The sequence below is a fragment of the Antedon mediterranea genome, chromosome 1 (genome assembly GCF_964355755.1).
Source record: "Antedon mediterranea chromosome 1, ecAntMedi1.1, whole genome shotgun sequence".
Lineage (NCBI taxonomy): Eukaryota > Metazoa > Echinodermata > Crinoidea > Comatulida > Antedonidae > Antedon > Antedon mediterranea.
Window position 1 is genome coordinate 37,090,132 of NC_092670.1, and position 21,938 is coordinate 37,112,069.

Below are 21,938 nucleotides of genomic sequence, written 5' to 3' on the forward strand. Positions count from 1 at the left end.
TCGTAGTAATTATGGACGTCATATCATATTTCAGAATTGAACGGCCGTCTTCCGTTTCATAAAACGTAGCCTTAATAGATTCAGAACAAAAGATGAATGGTCGTTTATGATATTACAAAACTAGGTGACTTGTTACGGTACCGTAGTTTATTAAATTAAATATACACAGCTAATATTATTAGCATCATTCTATAGCTGATTTATCTGCCAACAATTATTAATAATAAACATTAATTTGTTTATGCAGTATCACTTTCACAGCCTAGAAAAGCTAATATTAATAAAGATATGAATATGATGAATATGAAACTAAACCAAACGCTGATAAAATATTTTATTGATGCTGCTACAATATTTCAAGAAGAACAAATTGATTAAAATATTATTTATTTTATCCATCTATGCATGATTTGCATTATGTCTTAGGATTTTCATAAAATTCTCTTTTTAATAAATTCGACGTTGATTGAATTCAATATAGGCCTAATAAGGTATAGTATTCAATGAAAAACAACATTATGGTTATGGGGTAGTTGTGTATATAAATCACCAGAATTGTACCGAGAAGGTTTTCAACAACATTTAAAGATGTATTGTTCCCTGAAAAAATAATTCTTACAATTTTTTTTTTTTTAAATGTAACATACATGCCAGCCAATGGATTTCATTTCTGGTTAAAATTAACTATTTAATTTGTCATTTTTTTATAAGTGAAAACATTATTTTTTTTCGTTTTATTTTCTACGGAAGTGATTAACTTTATTAAAACTACAAAATAACATATTGATAGTCTGATTTAATTAATCTTCATTCTTAATGGTTTGGGAGACAATACATCTTTAAATGACCAAAAAAGGAAGGAGAGATGGGGATTCAAGTAAAGTTTATTGTTTCACACAATATACAGAACATTTGATAAATTAGTAAATATAATTGTGTGAGGACGCGTTAAGCCAAGTCTTTGAGTTTGGTCCTCCAGATAAATAAATTTATAGGATTATTTAATTTAAGTGAAAAAAAAACACTTCTTTCTTTCGTCTAATTGACAAATATAATTTTAGATTGAGCGGTAAGTTATTCCATATATAAGGTCCATTTTAAATAAAAGATGTTCTTCTAATATAAGTCTGAAATGGCGGCCATTTTGTTTTTCACATTTTAAGGGTGAAGATCTAAAAATTGAGCCGGGTAAACAGCAAATTTGAATTCAGCACCCCAAAATTACCCTAAAACACATGTTTATTCGCTTTTAACACGAAATGCCTACATCATTTCATTTTTCTCAAATCTGGACTAGTCTATAAGTAAAATGGTATGTTTTTCATATTTTTGTTTTTAGTTTTAGTAATTTTTTTTTAGTAATGATTAGGATTGTACTGTAATGAGGTTTCAAACTACATGTGAATTGTCACTAGGACGTTTTTAAATTATTGGAGTTGGGTGGATTGAGAAGTACAGTACCCACTTTAGTGTGTTTATTTCTCAGTAACGCAATACAGAAAAATAAATTTGATGCAGTATTTTATTATGTTTTTGTCATTTCAGTACGACATACTTTAAAGTTGATCCATAATATACTTAGCAAGTTAAGTGAATTTTAGTAACTAATTCACTTAAGTGAATCCATTTACAATCTTACTAACTGTATGAGTTGGCTTTGTGCTTTGGTAAGAATTGAAAGCTGCTTGGTACCGGTCCAAGTAACATCTCACTGAAAAGAACGTTGTAATTTAGTGTGTAGTGAAATGTAGTAGAATTTTTTAATGTAAAAGATTGCTAGTAAAATGACTTGTGAAATACTAGCCTAGAGAACTATTAGAAAAATAAACACATTTTACTTTTGCGTTTCTTTTAGTTTTTTCCTTTAAAATTGACCTGAAATATATTTTTGACAAAAAAGCCGAAATAAGATACCATGGTAAATAAGCAAAAATTACTCCTGCTATTACAATATTCGGCCGTCGGGAGCATCTATATTGCCAGGAAAAAACCTGTTGGATTGATGATTTTAAATCGTCATTCACTCAATGAATAACCGTTTATACAGTAATAATTTATCTCTAAAAAATGCTGAATACGTTTCTGCAAAAGCACAAGCATTTTTTTAAACTCCATAGATTTCAAAAGTTATAGCCAAAAAAAGGAGGGATAGGAATATATTCGCAAAGTGACGTCACCCGCGAATGTTTTGGATTTTCAAAAGGTAGAATTTATATTTTGTAACAATATACTTTCTAGCAACACCTAGTAGCTGCCAGAACATCATTTTAAAATGAAAAAAAAATCGAAAATCCATTTCAGGTTCATTTTTTAAAAAATCAATTGAATCTAAATGAAAATAATTCTGAAATCTTAAAATTTAGGGTTAATAATTACCTTATTTTGACCCAATCTCTGCAATCTGGACTGGCCATCAGTGTCTCAAGATCATCTCGTCCCAGATAGTGAGGTGGCCGTTCATTGATACGCTGTGGAACCCTCTCAAGAACTCCCACCGGTATGTAACGGTAAAGAAACGATAACCACTCCAACATGAATCTTCTAGTTTTATCAACACCCTGGAAATAAAAGTGTGCATTTGTTTTTAATTTTAATTTATTTTCACAAACATGCATAGTGAACTTTGTGTGCAATATATTAAATTTATATATACAGACAAATACATTGATAGTACAAGTATGTGAGAGGTTAGATCTGTAAAGCAGTACAAAGATCATGCATTTCTGCTATTGGTTGTTATTGATGGTGGGAGAGGGGGGTGGGGCTCTTTTTCCGCTATTGGTTGTTATTGATGGTGGGAGAGGGGGTGGGGCTCTTTTTCCACTATTGGTTGTTATTGATGGTGGGAGAGGGGGGTGGGGATCTTTTTCCGCTATTGGTTGTTATTGATGGTGGGAGAGGGGAGTGGGGATCTTTTTCCGCTATTGGTTGTTATTGATGGTGGGAGAGGGGAGTGGGGATCTTTTTCCGCTATTGGTTGTTATTGATGGTGGGAGAGGGTAGTGGGGATCTTTTTCCGCTATTGGTTGTTATTGATGGTGGGAGAGGGCAGTGGGGATCTTTTTCCGCTATTGGTTGTTATTGATGGTGGGAGAGGGGGGTGGAGATCTTTTTCTGCTATTGGTTGTTATTGATGGTGGGAGAGGGGAGTGGGGATCTTTTTCTGCTATTGGTTGTTATTGATGGTGGGAGAGGGGAGTGGGATCTTTTTCCGCTATTGGTTGTTATTGATGGTGGGATAGGGGAGTGGGGATCTTTTTCTGCTATTGGTTGTTATTGATGGTGGGAGAGGGGAGTGGGATCTTTTTCCGCTATTGGTTGTTATTGATGGTGGGAGAGGGGAGTGGGGATCTTTTTCTGCTATTGGTTGTTATTGATGGTGGGAGAGGGGAGTGGGATCTTTTTCCGCTATTGGTTGTTATTGATGGTGGGAGAGGGGGGTGGGGCTCTTTTTCTGCTATTGGTTGTTATTGATGGTGGGAGAGGGGGGTGGGGCTCTTTTTCTGCTATTGGTTGTTATTGATGGTGGGATAGTGGAGTGGGGATCTTTTTCCGCTATTGGTTGTTATTGATGGTGGGAGAGGGGGGTGGGGATCTTTTTCTGCTATTGGTTGTTATTGATGGTGGGAGAGAGGGGTGGGGCTCTTTTTCTGCTATTGGTTGTTATTGATGGTGGGATAGTGGGGTGGGGCTCTTTTTCTGCTATTGGTTGTTATTGATGGTGGGAGAGGGGAGTGGGGATCTTTTTCCGCTATTGGTTGTTATTGATGGTGGGAGAGGGGGGTGGGGATCTTTTTCTGCTATTGGTTGTTATTGATGGTGGGAGGGGGAGGTGGGGATCTTTTTCCGCTATTGGTTGTTATTGATGGTGGGAGAGAGGGGTGGGGATCTTTTTCCGCTATTGGTTGTTATTGATGGTGGGATAGGGGAGTGGGGATCTTTTTCCGCTATTGGTTGTTATTGATGGTGGGAGAGAGGGGTGGGGATCTTTTTCCGCTATTGGTTGTTATTGATGGTGGGAGAGGGGGGTGGGGATCTTTTTCCGCTATTGGTTGTTATTGATGGTGGGATAGTGGGGTGGAGATCGTTTTCCGCTATTGGTTGTTATTGATGGTGGGATAGTGGGGTGGGGATCTTTTTCCGCTATTGGTTGTTATTGATGGTGGGATAGTGGGGTGGGGATCTTTTTCCGCTATTGGTTGTTATTGATGGTGGGAGAGGGGGCTGGGGATCTTTTTCCGCTATTGGTTGTTATTGATGGTGGGAGAGAGGGGTGGGGCTCTTTTTCTGCTATTGGTTGTTATTGATGATGGGAGAGGTTTCCTGGTGATTATTCATCTTTATTGACAATAAAAAATGAACATTTTGTGAGATTTTTATTCTTTTCTATTTATAAATGTTCACAAAGCATGGCTTGCTAATCTAAAAGTGCAGCAAGCCTAAAAGATCTTAAATGAGAACCATATAAAGTATTTCCACTGGCTTAGGGAGCCTCATAGTTTTCAATTTAAAATTGAGTAACTTACCTGTTGGTCAGAGCCCCAGTGTTCTAAACCAAAGTTGGTGAAATCTTGAAGGATACTAAAACGTTCACTTGAAGAAATATCCCAGTGTCTATAACAACAATTTACTTCTACTTTATTATTTCTATTTATTAATAATTGGTATCAAATACAAATATTGCTTATCTATATACTGTAGAACAATTCAACATATGCAATAAAATCAAAGCATGATAGTTCAAAATCATGTATACCTTTGTTCCTTAATCTCCGTAAAAATCCAGGGTTTGATGAGGGCGCCCCGTGCTATCATGACACTTGACATACCTGTTCGTGCTTTCTGCATGTTAAGGTCCTCAAATGAGAAAATATCACCATTTCCTATTTCACATACAATGATTAATATAATACTACATGAGACTCGCAAGCATATTTGGAAGCTTTCTAATTAGTTACGTAAATTCTATTTTGTGCTTGTATGGACATTGGGACTGGCTTCCTTACACAAATTCTTAATTCACTTATGTTGGATTCTAGGTCAGGCGACTAACAACACAATATGCATAGGTCACAGGTCATCGCAAATATAATAAAGTAACGACAAATAATACATTAAAAGTTGTTGAAAACAATATGTATTATGTAATGGCCACAGCCATAGATTAAGTTTGCATCAATTGATAATATAATTATAATCTATTAATTTACCAAGAAATGGTTTTGGGCCGCACAGTGAAGCACACTGTTCTAAATAATCCCAGTCTGCTGCCCTCGTGTATCGTTGCTCCCTTGTTCTGCCGTGAACCTGAAATAAAAATTTGAAAGCTTACTAATAAAAATCAGAATTCAATAATTAAAGAATAATGAAATCTACACACATGAAATATAATTTAAAACATTTTTGTTGTTGAATATGCCATTTTAATGTAACATAATAGTTATTCATTTTGACCCAAAATTGGATCGGCAAAAAAAATGATTTACCTGAAAAAACTGTAATTTAAAGTAAAAAAACAGATACATTTTCTGCATTTTTGATTAAATTTAAGTGTTTATTATGTTGTTTTAAAAGTGGAAAAATTGTTTTTAGTATTTTTTTCTACTGAAGTGATTAACTTTATTGAAACTAAAAATAACCTATTCAAAGTCTGATTTAATTAATCTTCATTTGTCCTGTTTTTGGGGGACAATACATCTTTAATGAGAAACTGACAGACTCGATAAAAATAGTTACAACTGCTTACCGTAACAAGGGATGCACCCCAATCCAACACCTTTGGAATTATTTTATGTGCAGTAAACACTCTATCATCAACACCTGCCCTCATCTTTACTGTAATAGGTACATCAGATACCTAAGAATTAAAATATATATGAGTTACTGCAGTAAATTCTAACTGTGTGCCTCAAAAACTCTATGATTAGGATAAAAAAACTTTGGATTAATAATTACAGAATCAACATAGTGTTCAGAATATATACAAATTACGGCATACTGTACCTCAACCATTCCACGAACTATCTCTTCAAATTTAGACAATCTACACATCAATGCTGAACCTGCACCCTATAAAGAAAAAACAGTAAATTGTGAATTTATCACTGAAATTGTGAACAGTTACAAATGAAATTTCTTATTCTTCATTTCTTATTCTTTAATGCCAATTATAAAAAACAACAACGAACAAAACTACAAAGTCAGTGGCAGGAAACACGAAAGGGAAATAAATCCCTGTGACAAGAGCCTGTGAATCCTCTAACCAAGTAGCACATAAATATAGCATTTCAATAAATATATCAGAAAATATCCACACACAAAAGTATCAAAAAATCATAAACTACAAAAACCAGCAGCAAATATGAGATAAATATATTGTGGTAGTTACGACTACTAAACTAGCACAATAATTATTTTTTGAAATGCTAATCTCAACTAGATGATTAAGGAGCTGAGAAAGGATTCAAACCCAGTCTTCTAGAATTGAGCTATAGTTCCACTGTGGTGTTAGACAAGGAGTATTGTCAGGCTTTACCTTCTTAAATACAAGATCAATCGGACATCCAACATTAATATCAATGAAGTCAACATTAACTTCGTTGTTAATCAATTCAGTGCATTTCGCCATGGTGTCTGGAAAGGAGCCACAAATCTGAAATCATCAAACAAAAATAGATATATTGTTCCCTAACAAAAAATTGTTGTTGTTGAATGTGCCATTTTAATAATAGTTTTTCACTTTGACCTGGAACTGGGTCGAAAAAAAAAAATATTTTCCTGAAAAAAATTTAATTTAAAGAAAAAAAAAATATATAAATTGTCTGTAAGATGGTATTTGGTTATTTAAAATTTGATTCTTTTGTCTATTAATCAGCGAAAAAATTATTTGTTTATTATCGAGTTCATTTCATTTCTGTATTAGCCATAAAAAAATACATAGTCTGAGAATGACCACAGTTAAACTTTGACCCTCAGGTCGGTCTTACTGTCTCAGAAAATACTAATACTCACTAATAAGGGGGCAGTTTTAAGTGAAACGAACAAGACAACCTCTATTCAGGGGACACTTAATTGTGCACTGAAGGTGTTTTAGATTATACGTTCTATTGTACAGGTATTCATTTAGAGATTTGTTTCGTTTTTCAATGACTGCATATAAATTTGAGATAAATATACAAAGAAATTCTGCCAACCTGAACACCAAAAACATCTTCAGAGACATGGCGTTTAAGTAATGCCCATTCTGACGGATGTCCTTGTAAGAGGTTTGTACACATAGCCATCTCACCACATGTGATGTCCGCACCAAGACCTTTGCATACCCTACGAAATGGTAAATTCCCAACCTGGAGGAAAGTTTTTAAAAAAGGTTTTAACGTAGCTTTTAATATATTACAAGACAATAAAAAAGCATTGGCTTTAGCTCTACACTATAATAATAATAATACACCACATTTATATAACACATTTTTCATGAAAAAACATGCTCAAATCAAACTAGTCTGACAAAAAAATTGTGTGATGTTTCCAAATATGGTAGTGATTCTTAAATATGGTAGTGATATGACATCATCATGTCCATATATGGGCACATCACATAAAGTTTGATAGTGTAGAGAGAGCTTAAATAGGGTAGGCTTTTCTGAAATGTGAATGGTCAATAAATGTTGAATTAATCTGAATCATGAATATGTAAAGAATACACATCCTGCAAATGGGCCTGTAAATTTGTTAAGATCGTAAAAACAAAAAACATGGCTATTTGCTTACAGTTGTAAGAGGAGCCAAATATAACTTGTCGTTGAACTTCACAGTTTTTTTCAATACTGGGACAGGAGTGACTCCTTCCTCTAGTTTTACTGATACTGGTTCAGTGGCAGCAGTGCTTGCAGCATCTAGAGCAGCCTCACTTCCAATAAGTGCCACGCCTTTGAATTCTTCACTTCTTTGCAAAGGAGTGACTCCGTCCTCTAGTTTTACTGGTGCTAGGTCAGTGGCAGCAGTACTTGCAGCATCTAAAGCAGCCTCACTTCCAATAAATGCCACGCCTTTGGATTCTTTGCTTCTTTGCAACGTGCCCTTTTTTGGACTTGATAACTGGTATTTACGTTCATGGTCCATCTTTGACTTGTTCAGAATATCTAAATAAGAGTCGGCATTTGGAAATTTGTACATTTTCTTTCGCAGTTTCGATTTGACCTCTGGGTTTAAAACACTTAGCGTAAGATTCTTTGATTCTCTGTTAAATTTTTCTTCATCAACGATGGTTGAATAATCCTCTCTCGTGTGTTGTCCGCTAAAGCGGCAAGCAAGGCCAAATGGACATTTGCCATAGGTCTCAAAATTGTAACATTTTTTCGCGATATCTGGCAGTTTGTTTGCGAAGTACACTTTTACGTCATGAGTAAACGTACATTTCTCTGCGAATTTACAGTCTCTGTTAGTAGCGATAAACTGGCATATATTCTCCTTCGGATTTGGACGTTCATCACGAGGCCGGTGTTTGTTGCGCCCTCTATTTTTCTTTGATCGTTTTGAGGGAGGCTCAACAATGTCAGTAGCTTCATTTGTTGGTTGACATTTCTTTACAAAAGTATTACCTACTTTTGTAAAATCCATGAACCTGGAATAAAAGTGGAAATTCCTCACATTTCTCAAATATACACAAGACGTAATCATGAAAAATAAAGATTAATTAAATCAGATTTTGAATAGGTTATTTTGTAGTTTATATAAAGTTAATCACTTCCGTGGCAAAAAAACTGAAATAAATTAATGTTTTCATTTAAAAATGACAAAATATTAATAATTTGCTTTTGATTTTTTTTATCATCTAATTGGTCAAAATGGATATTAATATTATGTGACATTAAAATGAAATATTCAACAATAATTATTTTTTCCCAATACATCATTTTTACTAAATTATGAGAAAAGCAAAGCATTAAATTAAGTATTAAAAGAGGGAATAAAAATATAAAGAAGATTTATCTGCCTGATTGATTAATGTACATCTCAAAAGAATAAGATAATTTGAAACTGTCTGAGAAGAAATGAAGACTGTTAGAGAGACTTTGAAATGATGAACTTTGACACTAACTCAAGCTTAACTGCTGCTGTTCCAGCTTGACTATGCATTTTCTTAAGAACTGCTTGTTTCATTTCATCTGTTACTTCTTCTCTGATTTTTTCAACTGGGGGTTCCACTGCACTTGTTGACACCTCTTCCATTGTAGTCTTCTCTTTATCGTTAGTGTCAGATAAACCATGCGTGTCACATAATTCATTTGATTCACTAGCTTTGCTCATCTTAATGTGTTCTATAAAATAAAAACAAACAATGGCCAATTCATTGGCTGTGGTGGGTGAAAATACTAGTATTACTATAGTGTCTGGCCTATCTATACTAAATGGCAATAATAATCATACCTATCAATATCATACACAGTTTATAGCTAGGCCACCCCCCTACCTAGAATAGATTATCTTTTCTTAATCTTTAAATTAATCTTTCTCTGCTGACCATGATGGAGGAATATTATGATACATTTACTGAGGCCTATATATATTTTTAATGTAATACTAATGGCCTCTCTGTTTACAACCAGCTGAAATATAGGTAGCATGGCCTGCCTACTGTAGCTTCGACAGCCCTGGGATAGACCTACCTAGGCCTGGCCCTAGCTAGTAGGCCTACTAAGTGAAGAATTTAGGCCTAACTTAAGTCTCTAGCATGCAGCCCTTACATGATAAACATACTAGTCTACAGCCCTTAATTAATACTAGGCCTAGGCCTAGATAGAAGCCTAGCAGTAGCAACATTTCATCAAAAATTTAAAGGCATTGAATTCACTTTATTTTAGCATAGTAAGAAAGGGTAGGATTATAGCTTTTATTTGCCACCTCCCTTAGTCAATTTGGACATTGGGTTCCAGAGTTATCGCAATTTGAAAATTTGAAAAATCATGATTTTTCGTTAATCTTATATATGAGGAATATTGGTCAAAACAGATGTATATACAGGTAGTTATCAAGCTAATTAAATATTCATAAAAAGGTAAACAACTTTAAACAAATGTAAAATCTATATGAAACATAGTTTCTTCATGTTTTTTCACCTATAGGTACCTCAAGTCTCAACGACCCCATTTTGGCAAAATTTTTATTATATTCGACATTGCGAATATGTTACCATGACAACCAGAGTTTGTGTAAACAAGAAAATAAACAAATGGATTTAACTCAATGTTTAAGCATATTTTATTATTAAAACAAAGTTATTATGTTAGTTTCAATAAATTGTCAACAAACTAAATAATTTTTAATTTCATAAGATGAAAAGTTACCATAGCAACAAGACTTTAATTTGTTTACTAATAATTTGAATGTGATGCGCAAAAAGATGTCAACCTATAAAAAGGTAAACAAGTGTACAGAATATATATAAAACTTGTTTTTTCACCAATAGGTACTATTAATACCAAGTGACAACAACCACATTAAAACAAATATGATTATGTGGTAGAAATAAGTTACCATGGCAACCAGCATTTATGTAAACAAGAAAATAAACAATTGGATTTAACTCGATATTTAGGAGTGTTTGCATACAAAAACAAAGTTATTCTCTTAGTTTTAATTGTCAGCAAACTATATAATTTTTAACTTTTTTAAGACGAACAGTTACCATAGCAACAAACATTAATTTGTTTACTAATAATTTATATACAATATATATTATGATGCGCAAAAAGATGTTGCTTTAAAAAGGTAAACAAGTGTAGAATATAAAACTTAATTTCTTCATTGTTTTTTCACTAATACTGTAGGTACTTACCAAGTCTCAACAACAACATTTTTGAAGAAAAAAATGATTGTGTATGTTACTAATAAGTTACCATGGCAACCAGAATTAATGTAAACAAAAAATTGGGCGTCCAACACTAATGATCATTTTGTTTTTTCGTACTTGTAAACGTAATTTTTACTGCATCTTCAACACATCATCAAATCACCAGCAGTAATAAAACCAAAGCAGTCAACAGTAATACAAAAAATACATTCATTTATTTTTTGTTTGCAACACATTTATTTAAAAGTAAGCGAGTTAATGTAGTCTACAGTATAGCAGATTTTAATAAATGTGTGTTTATACATGGTTTATATGTAATATTCTTATGTTTGTCTTGATTAGTATAGCTCAAATTCATTTTCATAATTAAATTATACTATATAGTATGATAAACTACTAATTAAACTATGATTTGTGGAATTTATATATTTCTTATTGGTTAAAATATCAGATTGGTAACTGGTGCGGGTATTTATATTGAATCTGAAATTAGAAAAATAAAAAAAAACAATTAGTATCGATATTAATAATTTTATATATAAATAACAAAATTAACGTTAAAATAAAATATTTTCATTAGAAGACAATATTGAACAATAAAAACAACAAATAATCAACAAAACATATAATTAACAAAAAACAGTATATAATAGAAGGAGTAAACCTACCAGATAGAACAGCAAACTTAATAATCAAGGGACTGCACACGGTGGTGTTAACAACTAGGCTAACACCCTCTGTAATTAAAAATATCAATACAGTAATATTATTTAATTTACGGTATTTAAATAACTCAAAATTCTAGAAAACATTAAATATACATCAACAATTAAATTTACAATGTCAGCAAACATTATTTATTAATATACTAAATGATTTTATTATGGTTTTATTGATTAACAAAAAGCTAGGCCAAGTGACCTTCAAATGACCTAGACTTGGCCTAAGAAAGTCGTTGGCGTCGGGAAGCGTCGCATTTAATCTGCTTGAAATTATTGCATTCAAGTCAAAGACAACCTGTTCTTTCCGTTTTTCATATTGTTTTTAATGGGTCTATAACCGTTATATTCGAAAAATTAGGTTAAAAATCATTTTTTTATCACTCAATATTACTTACCTATTCTGAAATCAATAACTTTGCTTATAATAAACGGATCTTGATAATTTTTTTTTTAAACCGATCGGAAAAAAAAGATGGCGAAGGTAAACGATTAAAAAGGTGACATATACACCCACAATGCACCATAAAAACCGTTTGAACGGTACAAGGTAAACAACCGCTGGCGGCGTCAACTAAAACCAAGATTTTGCACAGCGAACTGAACCGAGTATATTGATGCGCAGAAACGATGCGCGGTAGCAAATTGCGGTCGCTACTAGCAGGCTAGCTAGGCCTACATTTATTTTTTGGCCTAGGCCTAGCCTAGAGTAGAGGAGGGCCTACTAGATTAGACTAGCTAGATGGCCTACTTAGCTAGCTAGATAAGCAATGGATATTCACACTCTACTTGTATTACGCTACTGTGTTTATTTGATTAAAAAAAGAACATTAATAAATGAACATCAAAAACACACATTTACGAAAAACACCACATGTGCCGGATCGTTTGAGGGCGGAAACATACCCATTTTAAAATTCCGCCCTCTCTCGCTTAAAAACTTTTTTCATGCAAAATACATTCTTTCTACTCACCATATATGTCCCTAATCCTCCTACGCAGAAACATTACACAGAAAGGAACTGCTCTGCGTGAACTATTATTTATTTGTGTACATATTTCTTCTGAAACTCTATAGTTAAAAACCACGCTACCAGTCGTGTGATTGAGCGTTTCCGCTGCTCCATCTTCAACCTTTTTTAGCAAATTATCATGTGTGCATATATCCATATAAAGCATTGTCCACATTAAACTTTATGTGATGTGCCCATATATGGACATAATGACGTCATATCATATTTGGGAATATCACTACCATATTTGGGTACATCACACTTTTTTTTCACACTAGTTTGATAGTGTAGACAGAGCTTAAACGAGACTCGGCCTTTTCTAAAGCCCCTAATACATCTTACCTTATAGTAAGTTCAAATTGTATTTTTATAATAACAATTTAAAGCATTAAACTATTAGCGCAGTCAGAGACTATAAATCTCCTACGTCTTTCTAGAGCTCAGACGACATGCATACGGAGGAAATTTCTGTAAAACAACCATTTTTACATGAAAAACAATAGGAAGATGATCTATATTGCTTGCTTGAATCAGTTTGATGAACATCCAGCAAATTATATACTCAACATATGAATTTAATTTTATTTTAGTAGAAGCATGACGACATATCCAACGAGTTTTGTTTCTTTCTAGTCTCATTTATTGAAATTAAAACATTTTCTTGACATGAAAAATGAAAATGTTATTTTATTTATTGAAGGTAGGCCTTCCTCCTGACTTTTAATAAAATACACACTAAGATTGAGAAAGTGCTAGAAGAGAATTATTAAAATACATTAAAACTTATTAACTTTATCATTACTTTCTAGTACTAGCATGTCCACATTATCAAACTTTGTGACAAAAACTGTGATGTGCCCATATATGGACATAATTACGTCATATCATACAAGAATCGTCTTCTTGTCTGCTTTCAAATTGATCTTCTAACTCTCTTCTTAAGCTCTGTCTACACTATCAAACTAGTTGGGTGTGATGTGCCCAAATTTGGTAGTGATATCCCCAAATATGGTAGTGATATGATATCATCATTTTCATATACGGGCACATTTTTGTCACATAAAGTTTAATGTGTAGACAATTGACTGTACTTAATTAAAGAGGCTCATTTCTTACTTTGGTGCAGTACTGGTAACTGTAGGGCTATAGCAAAAGCTGATATTTTTGGATGAGTTTGTTCTTTCCAGAACTATCTGACTAAAGCTCTGTCTACACTATCAAACTTTATGTGAAAAAATAAATCTGAAGTGCCTATATATATGGACATGATGTCATATCAGTACCATATTTAAGCGCATCACTGCCATATTTGGGCACATCTCACTCTTTTTGTCAAACTAGTTTGTGTAGACAGAGCTCTAGTTATGAAAGGTTATCAAGGGTATTTATTTCTAATTGTTCAGTTAAAAACTGAATTACAACCATCGTATATTTAATAATATTAACAATCATTTAAAATATTAAAATCACTATCAATTTTTAAATACAAAATACAATTACAATTTATATTATATTATATACAATTATAAAATACAATAATTATAAGATAAAAAAAGTTGTAAAACGATTTAATTGATAATAGTAACTAGGATAATATTATATATGCTGTTTATAGGCAAATTATTGTTTCGGGTATATAAGTTATACAGTTAGTTATTTTAAACATGATAAGATAAGGCACGTTGTGCTGGTAATCATCGGGAGAGCTGCGTTTGAAATAAATTAAAATCGTGCGTAGGCCTACAATATTGAGGGAATGGTGCTGTTCCGCCATACCACGCCAAGAGTGTTAAAGAGTCGCTATCCAATCGAGTTTGAACAATACCATTACATTCTCAGTGGTCTAATGATTTATTACCACCTAAAATAAATCAAAATCTTTCTTTCTTAAAACCCAAGTTTCTCAGCACAGTGGATCACAGGACACACAAAGTATAGAAACGTTCAATGACAAAATTTAAATATTCCTCCGCTTCCATACCCAGTTGTGAATCCAATGTAGTTCACTTGCAGTGGATGTGGATCTTGCCATTCCATGAATGAATCCTCCCCCACCCGGCCAACACTGATTAATCCGTTTTCAAACGATATCCAGAACTTGGTAAACTCGTACGGAGATACGAGTCCTGATGCATTGTGTATTGCTTCATCATTACAGTGCCGACATCGACGGATGACGGATTTAGCATTCGACCAACCACCTATGGCAATCGTATACATGTTCTCCATGGCTCGTGGACTTGAAGTTAACACGACATGAGCATCGTTGTATGCAATGACGCTGAATTCTATTCTCGTCATTCCTTCAAGGAGTTGGTAATCAAACTGGTAATTGTAGTCTGTGGCTGATGTAATATATTTATTGCAAACTGAATAAAATAATACAGTAATATTTGTATTTATTTCATTTTTGTTTTAACAACATTTTTATACACAATCAGGTAAAAGAAAATATGTTTTACATTGTGACCCTGTCTTGAATACGAAAAAAATCGGTGGGAATATGTTTAGTTTTGTGGAAAAAAATTAGATCGATATCTAGCTTTCAATGAAGCAGTAATTAAATAAGATTTTAAAAAATCACTAATTATGTTATTCGATAATGTGTATCATATCGTCCGTGAAATTACGAGGTGGTACGCGCATGTACAGTACAACACAATGTTTGTGGCAACGTACCAATATTTTCTTCCCTGGAATCTAAAAATGTTAACCTACTCACCCAAGAGATTGATGGGTGTGTCTTTATACTAGAAATGGCACGGTTTCTGTACCTGAGAACTTAGATCATGTCCAGTCATATTCGTTTTAGGTCTACCAAGGCAATCTAAGCTGATCTAAGCTGATCAAAGGGTTTATCTGTGGTTGCGACACGATCAGTTGAACAGACACCGCGCGCCTCGGAGAATATGTACCGAACTGTTTGGTTTCGCATCCAGACATTAGATCAAGGACTGTTACGAGTTCCTATCTTGGCAAGATGAGCTCAGTGTCCTGTTTGTTGCTTGATTGCCTTGGTTTTACAGACGATGATATATAATATACTGTTATACTACTTACTAAGATTTTCGCATTCACGAACCCCGTTAACATCTTCGACAATGTTGCAACAGACGTCTCCTTGTTGGCACGAGTACCCAACCTCCTGATTTTCATTACAACCAAGATATTCATGGATAGTGACCTAAATAAAAAGAATAACAATATTACATAACAAAAATAACAACTATACATATATTTTTAATTCAGTAATATGTTTTAATATAGTAAGGTTGTGTGTGTACAGTGATGGTGAATAGACCAATCAAACAGTGCTACCTGACGATAACTTTTGCTAATTTCGTAGTACTTCTTGCTTGAGTCTTCATTACCGGTATCTCTACCGTCGCCGATGATGCTGTACATCTCACACGTACTCTTTCTATCAAAACGAATAGACGTGCAGGCTGGATCTAGAATGCAGAAGGCGGTGCATCGAATAGCAGACCGAGAATTAACAACACGAGCAATTCGTAAATGAGTGTCAACTTTCTCGTTATAAACCATCATATCCGACAGAAGACAGTTCTGCTCGTGACGTGTATCAATCCAAGTTGATTCTAAATTGTAAAGTAAATGAATTTATTGAACAGAGAAAATAATTATTTGCACGATAACAACATTAATTCAATTGTCAGTATTATTACCAATTATAGCATTTTAAGTATTGTATATTCAAATACGACTAGAGTATAACAATTCTGTCACCATGCATGGTTGTAGAAAGTAATATTCTGAAAAAAAGTCATAGAACTTCATTATAAATTACAATAATATATTTAATTGAATACAATGCCTACTTTTTTACATAGAGAGTGGGACTCTATAACACTTTATACTCGCCAGTTCGAATACTTTTTTGTAATTCATTTTATACATGGGGGGTTTGTACCTCTAAAGCGCTGTCTACATTATCAAACTATTTTGACAAAAAAAAGGGTGTCCATATATGGGCACATAAAGTTTGATAGTGTAGATTGAAGGCGTCAACTTTGTCTAGGTAAAGATGTGATGCCTATTTAAAAGAATGTTCGAAAATATTTTATCTGCTTACTCGTTGTGGACGGCTTGGCAGTTGATGGATTGGCAATCGACGGATTGGCAGTCGATAGCTTGGTAGTCGACAGATTGGCAGTCGACGGATTGACAGTCGACGGCTTGGCAGTCGACGGATTGGCAGTCGACGACTTGGCAGTCGACGGATTGACAGTCGACGGCTTGGCAGTCGACGGATTGGCCGTCGACGGATTGGCAGTCGACGGATTGGCAGACGACGGATTGGCAGCCAAGTTACAATTGTCAGTACTACAACAATAACGGCATATATCTTCACCGCCATCTGAAGAACAGCCGGCAAGGTTCTGTTTTGCTTCGTTCTCGCATGCCATATCTTGTTTACATCCTTTCTCTATTCTATATTGATTGTTGTCATTACGGACTACGTTGCTACAAATCTAAACGGGAGGAGAAAGCAAAATTACGCACGGAAGGACATTATTAAACAAAAACTCAATAATTGCAGAACATTAGCACATTTAACGGTTTATTATGAACCAATACTCATAATTACGTCTTGTTACCTCATATCTAACAGGAAAACACAAACAATTATAGCGTTTCACTGAACCGGCAAAAAATGGTGAAATTCATGCTTTGCTCCAGACAACATTTAGGTTGTTACAATTTAGTTTACATACTACTATGGTAACCAAGGTCTTGTTAATTGTTCTTAATGACAATAATGTGTACCGTACAGAACTGAATTATAATTACAGTTCTTTGAGCACATTTATTTTCTTACCAAATTAATTCAAGTTTCAAGACATTCGTGGGTTTCAACCCCCTGGCTTTTTGCCACCCGGCATTTTTTGACACCTCATCCCTTCCGCCAACCACTGTCCACCCTCTTAATTGCCACCACCTGGCCTTTTTCCACCACCTGTATTTTGTCACTTGTAAACTTATTTTCATATCAGTTTAATAAATTCCAATTAATAATGTTGCATTAGTAAAGCAATATTCTAGCCTAAATGATGGTTTAGGTCTAAATTACCGTTTATGTCTTTCCTCTCTTTGCTAATTTTCCAAAATTCATTAAGCCATTGAATAGTTATATTACCATTTATTAATATTCTTCTCTAAAAGCATATGTTATACTTCTCACGAATGGAGCAGTTAAATGACTTATTTGTTATTAGTTTATATTGATTGTGTGGAAAGTCTAATTAAGTTAGCACTTTTATTGTTATTAGAAAACCTGTTGCTTTCTCCATATTCTTTCGTAATTCTAAAAAAGCACATCTATTTTGAATCTATTATAGCTCCTCGGAATGAAAGATGATCCCATTTTAAAACTTATTATGAATAGATATGAATTTATGTACAATGTTGGCCTATTGGATTCTCTTTCGTCATACAGTAGTTCATAAGTATATCATAATTAATCAAAGTATGTTCTTGCTCATACAATTATCTTTCATATGTCATAATAATAATAATGTTTAGCATCATTGTGCATTAGCCTATATTATATAACACCTATATAAATTCCTGTCATTTGATTGGACGAATGTGGGTCACATGGCGTGCAATAGTACGCACTATTCAACGATCGTTAAATAGTACTTTTTGAAACATTTTTGTGTACGAAAAAAAAACGTCTAGATGTTATATAAAACAAATAATGAATGTTTTGTATTCGTGTAATGGTACAAATAATGGCACTTGGTGAATGATGAAAGGTTATATCAACTCGGCTTTGCCTCGTTGATATAACCTTTCATCATTCACCTCGTGCCATTATTTGTACCATTGCACTCATAAACATTCATTATTTGTATACTATTAAAGCTATGTCTACACTATCGAACTTTGTGTGACAACAAAATGTAATGTGCCCATAATGGACATGATGATGTCATATCACTAGCATATTTTGGCATATCACTACCATATTTTGGAAAATCACACCTTTTGTCAAACTAGTTTGATATGATGTTAGACAGAACTTAAGAATTATATTTACTTTACTGAAATGCAATTTCAATATATGAACTTGCCTCATTACTTTGACATTGACTGGTGGTGCCTTGCAAGTTACATTGGTCATTGCTATTTGAACTTCCACACGTATAACAGGTCGGACCTACAAAACGAGTTTAGCAAGAAAGGTTAATATTAACTCCAAATCATTATTGACTTTAATGATTTGTTCGCTACAAACATTAAATACACTCGGTACAATATTGGTAAGTTGATTCGTGTTCTTAATTCCGAGTGTAAAGTTCTTCATTTGCCAATATAAATCAAATGAATGCATAGAGGTAATTGTTTTGTGTTAGTAAGCAATTTAATTGTAGTACCGCAAGTTTAATAACGGATACGTACTGATTGGATCCCAATCTCAGCGTAGTGTTTTGACCAATCACAAGCAATATATTAGTCAAACTGTTGCTTGTCATTGGTCTATTAGTGGGAACCACGCTTAAGATACGTAAAACCAACATCAAATAATAATTTCTGTACATTTAGGTCTTCATTCATAATGTATATTGTGTAGTCCTGGGTATCTGTTAGCGTCGACTAAAATGGAAAATCAATCAGGCCTACTGTTTACCGGACTGATCAGCAACACCTTGAATTGATTCTTAGTGAATATTGATTAAATTAAGGATACAATACTTGCCACTACTAGTACCAGTAGCTCCATGGTCTGTGATTACAAGCAATACACAGATGAAATTCGGTGTGTTCTTCCATAAATCCATTACTTCTGTTAAACAGTAAAATAAAACAGTTAAACATAATCACGCCATTAACGCATGTTTCTCGAAACACGTCTGTTTTTCTGTTCCTCTTTTTCTTTTCGGATCTGTATACTACTATCATATACTACCTATTCCAATGGTACAGTACAGCGTTGTAACACGTGGCGATTTCGATACTGTTTCATGGATCTGCACTAATTACTCTTAATCCTGCCCAATACTGCAATGTATCACTTTCGGTTAATTTCAGTATAAATAATTTAATGTTACTGTTACTGTAATTTTCGAGTAATTTATTTACTTCCGACTTTAATACTAAAACGTATGGCCTAAGCACCTTTACTTCTGCTGCCTCTTGCTTATGGAATGACATACCCGCCTCCATTAGGTCATAGTCTTCTACTTTCGCCTTTAAATCTGCCTTAAAGCTCAGGTACAGGCATGAATTTTAAATATAATATTTGGTTAATTGTACATAAATCAAATATTTGTAACAGAAATTAAGACGAAAAAACATGAATTTTCCTTAATATGGTCAAATACAAAATTTGGCAAAATTCTTCCATAAAAACCAGGAAGACTTTTTTTCAGTAGTTAGGTAGTTAACCTAATGTAATAACATGTCTGGTGACTCCCTAGAAGGTGAAAAAAGATGGTGGATATACAGTGGATAATTTTTGCTATAGCATGAAAATACAAATCTGAAGTTGAATAAAAATACCAGAAATGTAATATTCAAGTTATATTACCTATATTTAGTCATCTGATAACATTTTTTTCCACACTGTTTATTTTTCATAGCTTTTTAAAATGCCTCTCTATTTACAAAATTTGTGTACAAAAGAATAGAGATTTTACTGTGTAATTTGAACTATCCCCCCACTGATAAGAAAGTGCTTATTTTCAACAAGCTCGTGTAACACAAATTAAATCCCAAAAATTATGAAACATAGGGGAAACTATAGATCGATAATTATTGGAATGTATGATCAATAGAAATTTTTTGCCCGCACCTGGCCTTTAACTCATCTTTTTCTTTCAAATTGAGCTCTCTCATATACACTGCGCCTTTGATCACTTACTGCTTAAAATTTGCGCATTACAAATTCAAATTATTATTACTATTATTATTATTATTATTGTTATTATTATTATTTATTGGTAACTTTGGTGAACATTTTTGAAAAGAAAAGTATTTTAATAAATAAAACCTACATTACCGCCCATTAGTGATTACTGTTATACCACCAACGAAAAGAATATAGGCCTAGGCCTAAACCTAAATTTAAATTTAGGTTTTAAAAACAGGGTAAACATACCTTAAACAAACAAAATCCTGAAGAAAAACAACGTAGCCTACAGACATGTATAGTCCATACTGATATAAATCTAAATTGAATTCCACTTATATCAAGTTGATAGACTTGTTTCTTTCATTAGCAGGCTACAGCGCCGATTTATATAATCCCGATAGCGGCAATAACCATTCATCCAGTTATAAAATAACAATACTCATAATTTAAATCAAAATCGTAATAATAAAATCGTTAGTACTTGAGATTGAGACAATTCACGATAATGTCTCAAATTGTCTTCTGTAATATTGTAATTACTGATGCAGGAAATTACGTAAAACAAATCAATTGTAAAGTAAATAATGTTAATGTAGTTGCAGTGTCTGTTTCTTGTATGGTCAGTATAGAGAAGTATATAGCGCACAAACTGTGATATCTTTTACCATCGGGCACTAATAATGTAGAAAAAACTTGAGTAGTTGATCGTTGTGTACGCATGCGCACTGTGTGATCTCTTTTGATTGGGCTGCGCTCGAATAGTTAATTAAAGATTGACAAACCGTTTATTTAATCAACCATCTGAATTGTCTATTGTTATAATTATTCATCTCAATTGTTCTTAAACTTCGCAATACCAATAGACAGCAAAAATATATGAAACATAATTTTTCAAAATTATTATTATTGTATTTTAATGTTTTTACAATTTTATTATGTATTTTTTACACTTAAGTGCATAAAAACGATTTTCTGATTGTAAAAATAAAGATAAATTGAATTGAAATATACACCATTAATAACTTAGTTCGTGTTGTTGTAAGCATATTATTAGACTTGCCCCAAGTCTGTATTGTTTTTTTTTTTATTTATTTGTTTTTATTTCAAGTAATACACGTATGAAACGCCATATGTACAAAAATATTTTTATTTTTACTAATATTAAAAAAACTCCGTCTGGAGCCCAGACTAGCATATTATGTACACACACATACAACCCAAGAAATCACCTACGTCAAATTAAAAAAAAAAATGATGATAAAGTCTGTTTTCCTGTTTCGACGCTATCGTTAACAATAATCGGCGATCTTCTCGTAAACATTGTAATGTTAACGATTTACAGGAAAAGGTACTCGCTATTGTTATCATTTCAACTTGATCGTTTTCAAACGATCGTCGTTGAACTGTTAACGATCAACGACGATAGCGTCGAATAACATCGACAGGAAAACAGGCTTTAGTAACGTTGGACCGGT

General features: G+C 33.4%; 2 protein-coding genes across 2 annotated transcripts; both read right to left on the reverse strand.

The window, feature by feature from the left end:
• Positions 1 to 655: 655 nt before the first annotated feature.
• On the reverse strand, positions 656 to 12,472 carry LOC140052173 (tRNA-dihydrouridine(47) synthase [NAD(P)(+)]-like). The gene is made up of 12 exons (XM_072097650.1): positions 12,428 to 12,472; positions 9,101 to 9,320; positions 7,771 to 8,623; positions 7,194 to 7,346; positions 6,536 to 6,652; positions 6,004 to 6,069; positions 5,747 to 5,857; positions 5,211 to 5,307; positions 4,757 to 4,883; positions 4,527 to 4,614; positions 2,377 to 2,558; positions 656 to 1,711 (listed from the first exon to the last, which is right to left on the reverse strand). Exons 2-12 carry the CDS (start codon positions 9,307 to 9,309, stop codon positions 1,639 to 1,641), a joined length of 2,076 nt encoding a protein of 691 aa, XP_071953751.1. The 5' UTR covers positions 9,310 to 9,320; positions 12,428 to 12,472; the 3' UTR covers positions 656 to 1,638.
• Positions 12,473 to 13,224: 752 nt separating this feature from the next.
• LOC140044772 (uncharacterized) lies at positions 13,225 to 17,011 on the reverse strand. Its single transcript, XM_072089426.1, has 4 exons — positions 16,678 to 17,011; positions 15,903 to 16,183; positions 15,645 to 15,768; positions 13,225 to 14,953 (listed from the first exon to the last, which is right to left on the reverse strand). Exons 1-4 carry the CDS (start codon positions 17,009 to 17,011, stop codon positions 14,529 to 14,531), a joined length of 1,164 nt encoding a protein of 387 aa, XP_071945527.1. The 3' UTR covers positions 13,225 to 14,528.
• Between the last annotated feature and the right edge of the window lie 4,927 nt (positions 17,012 to 21,938).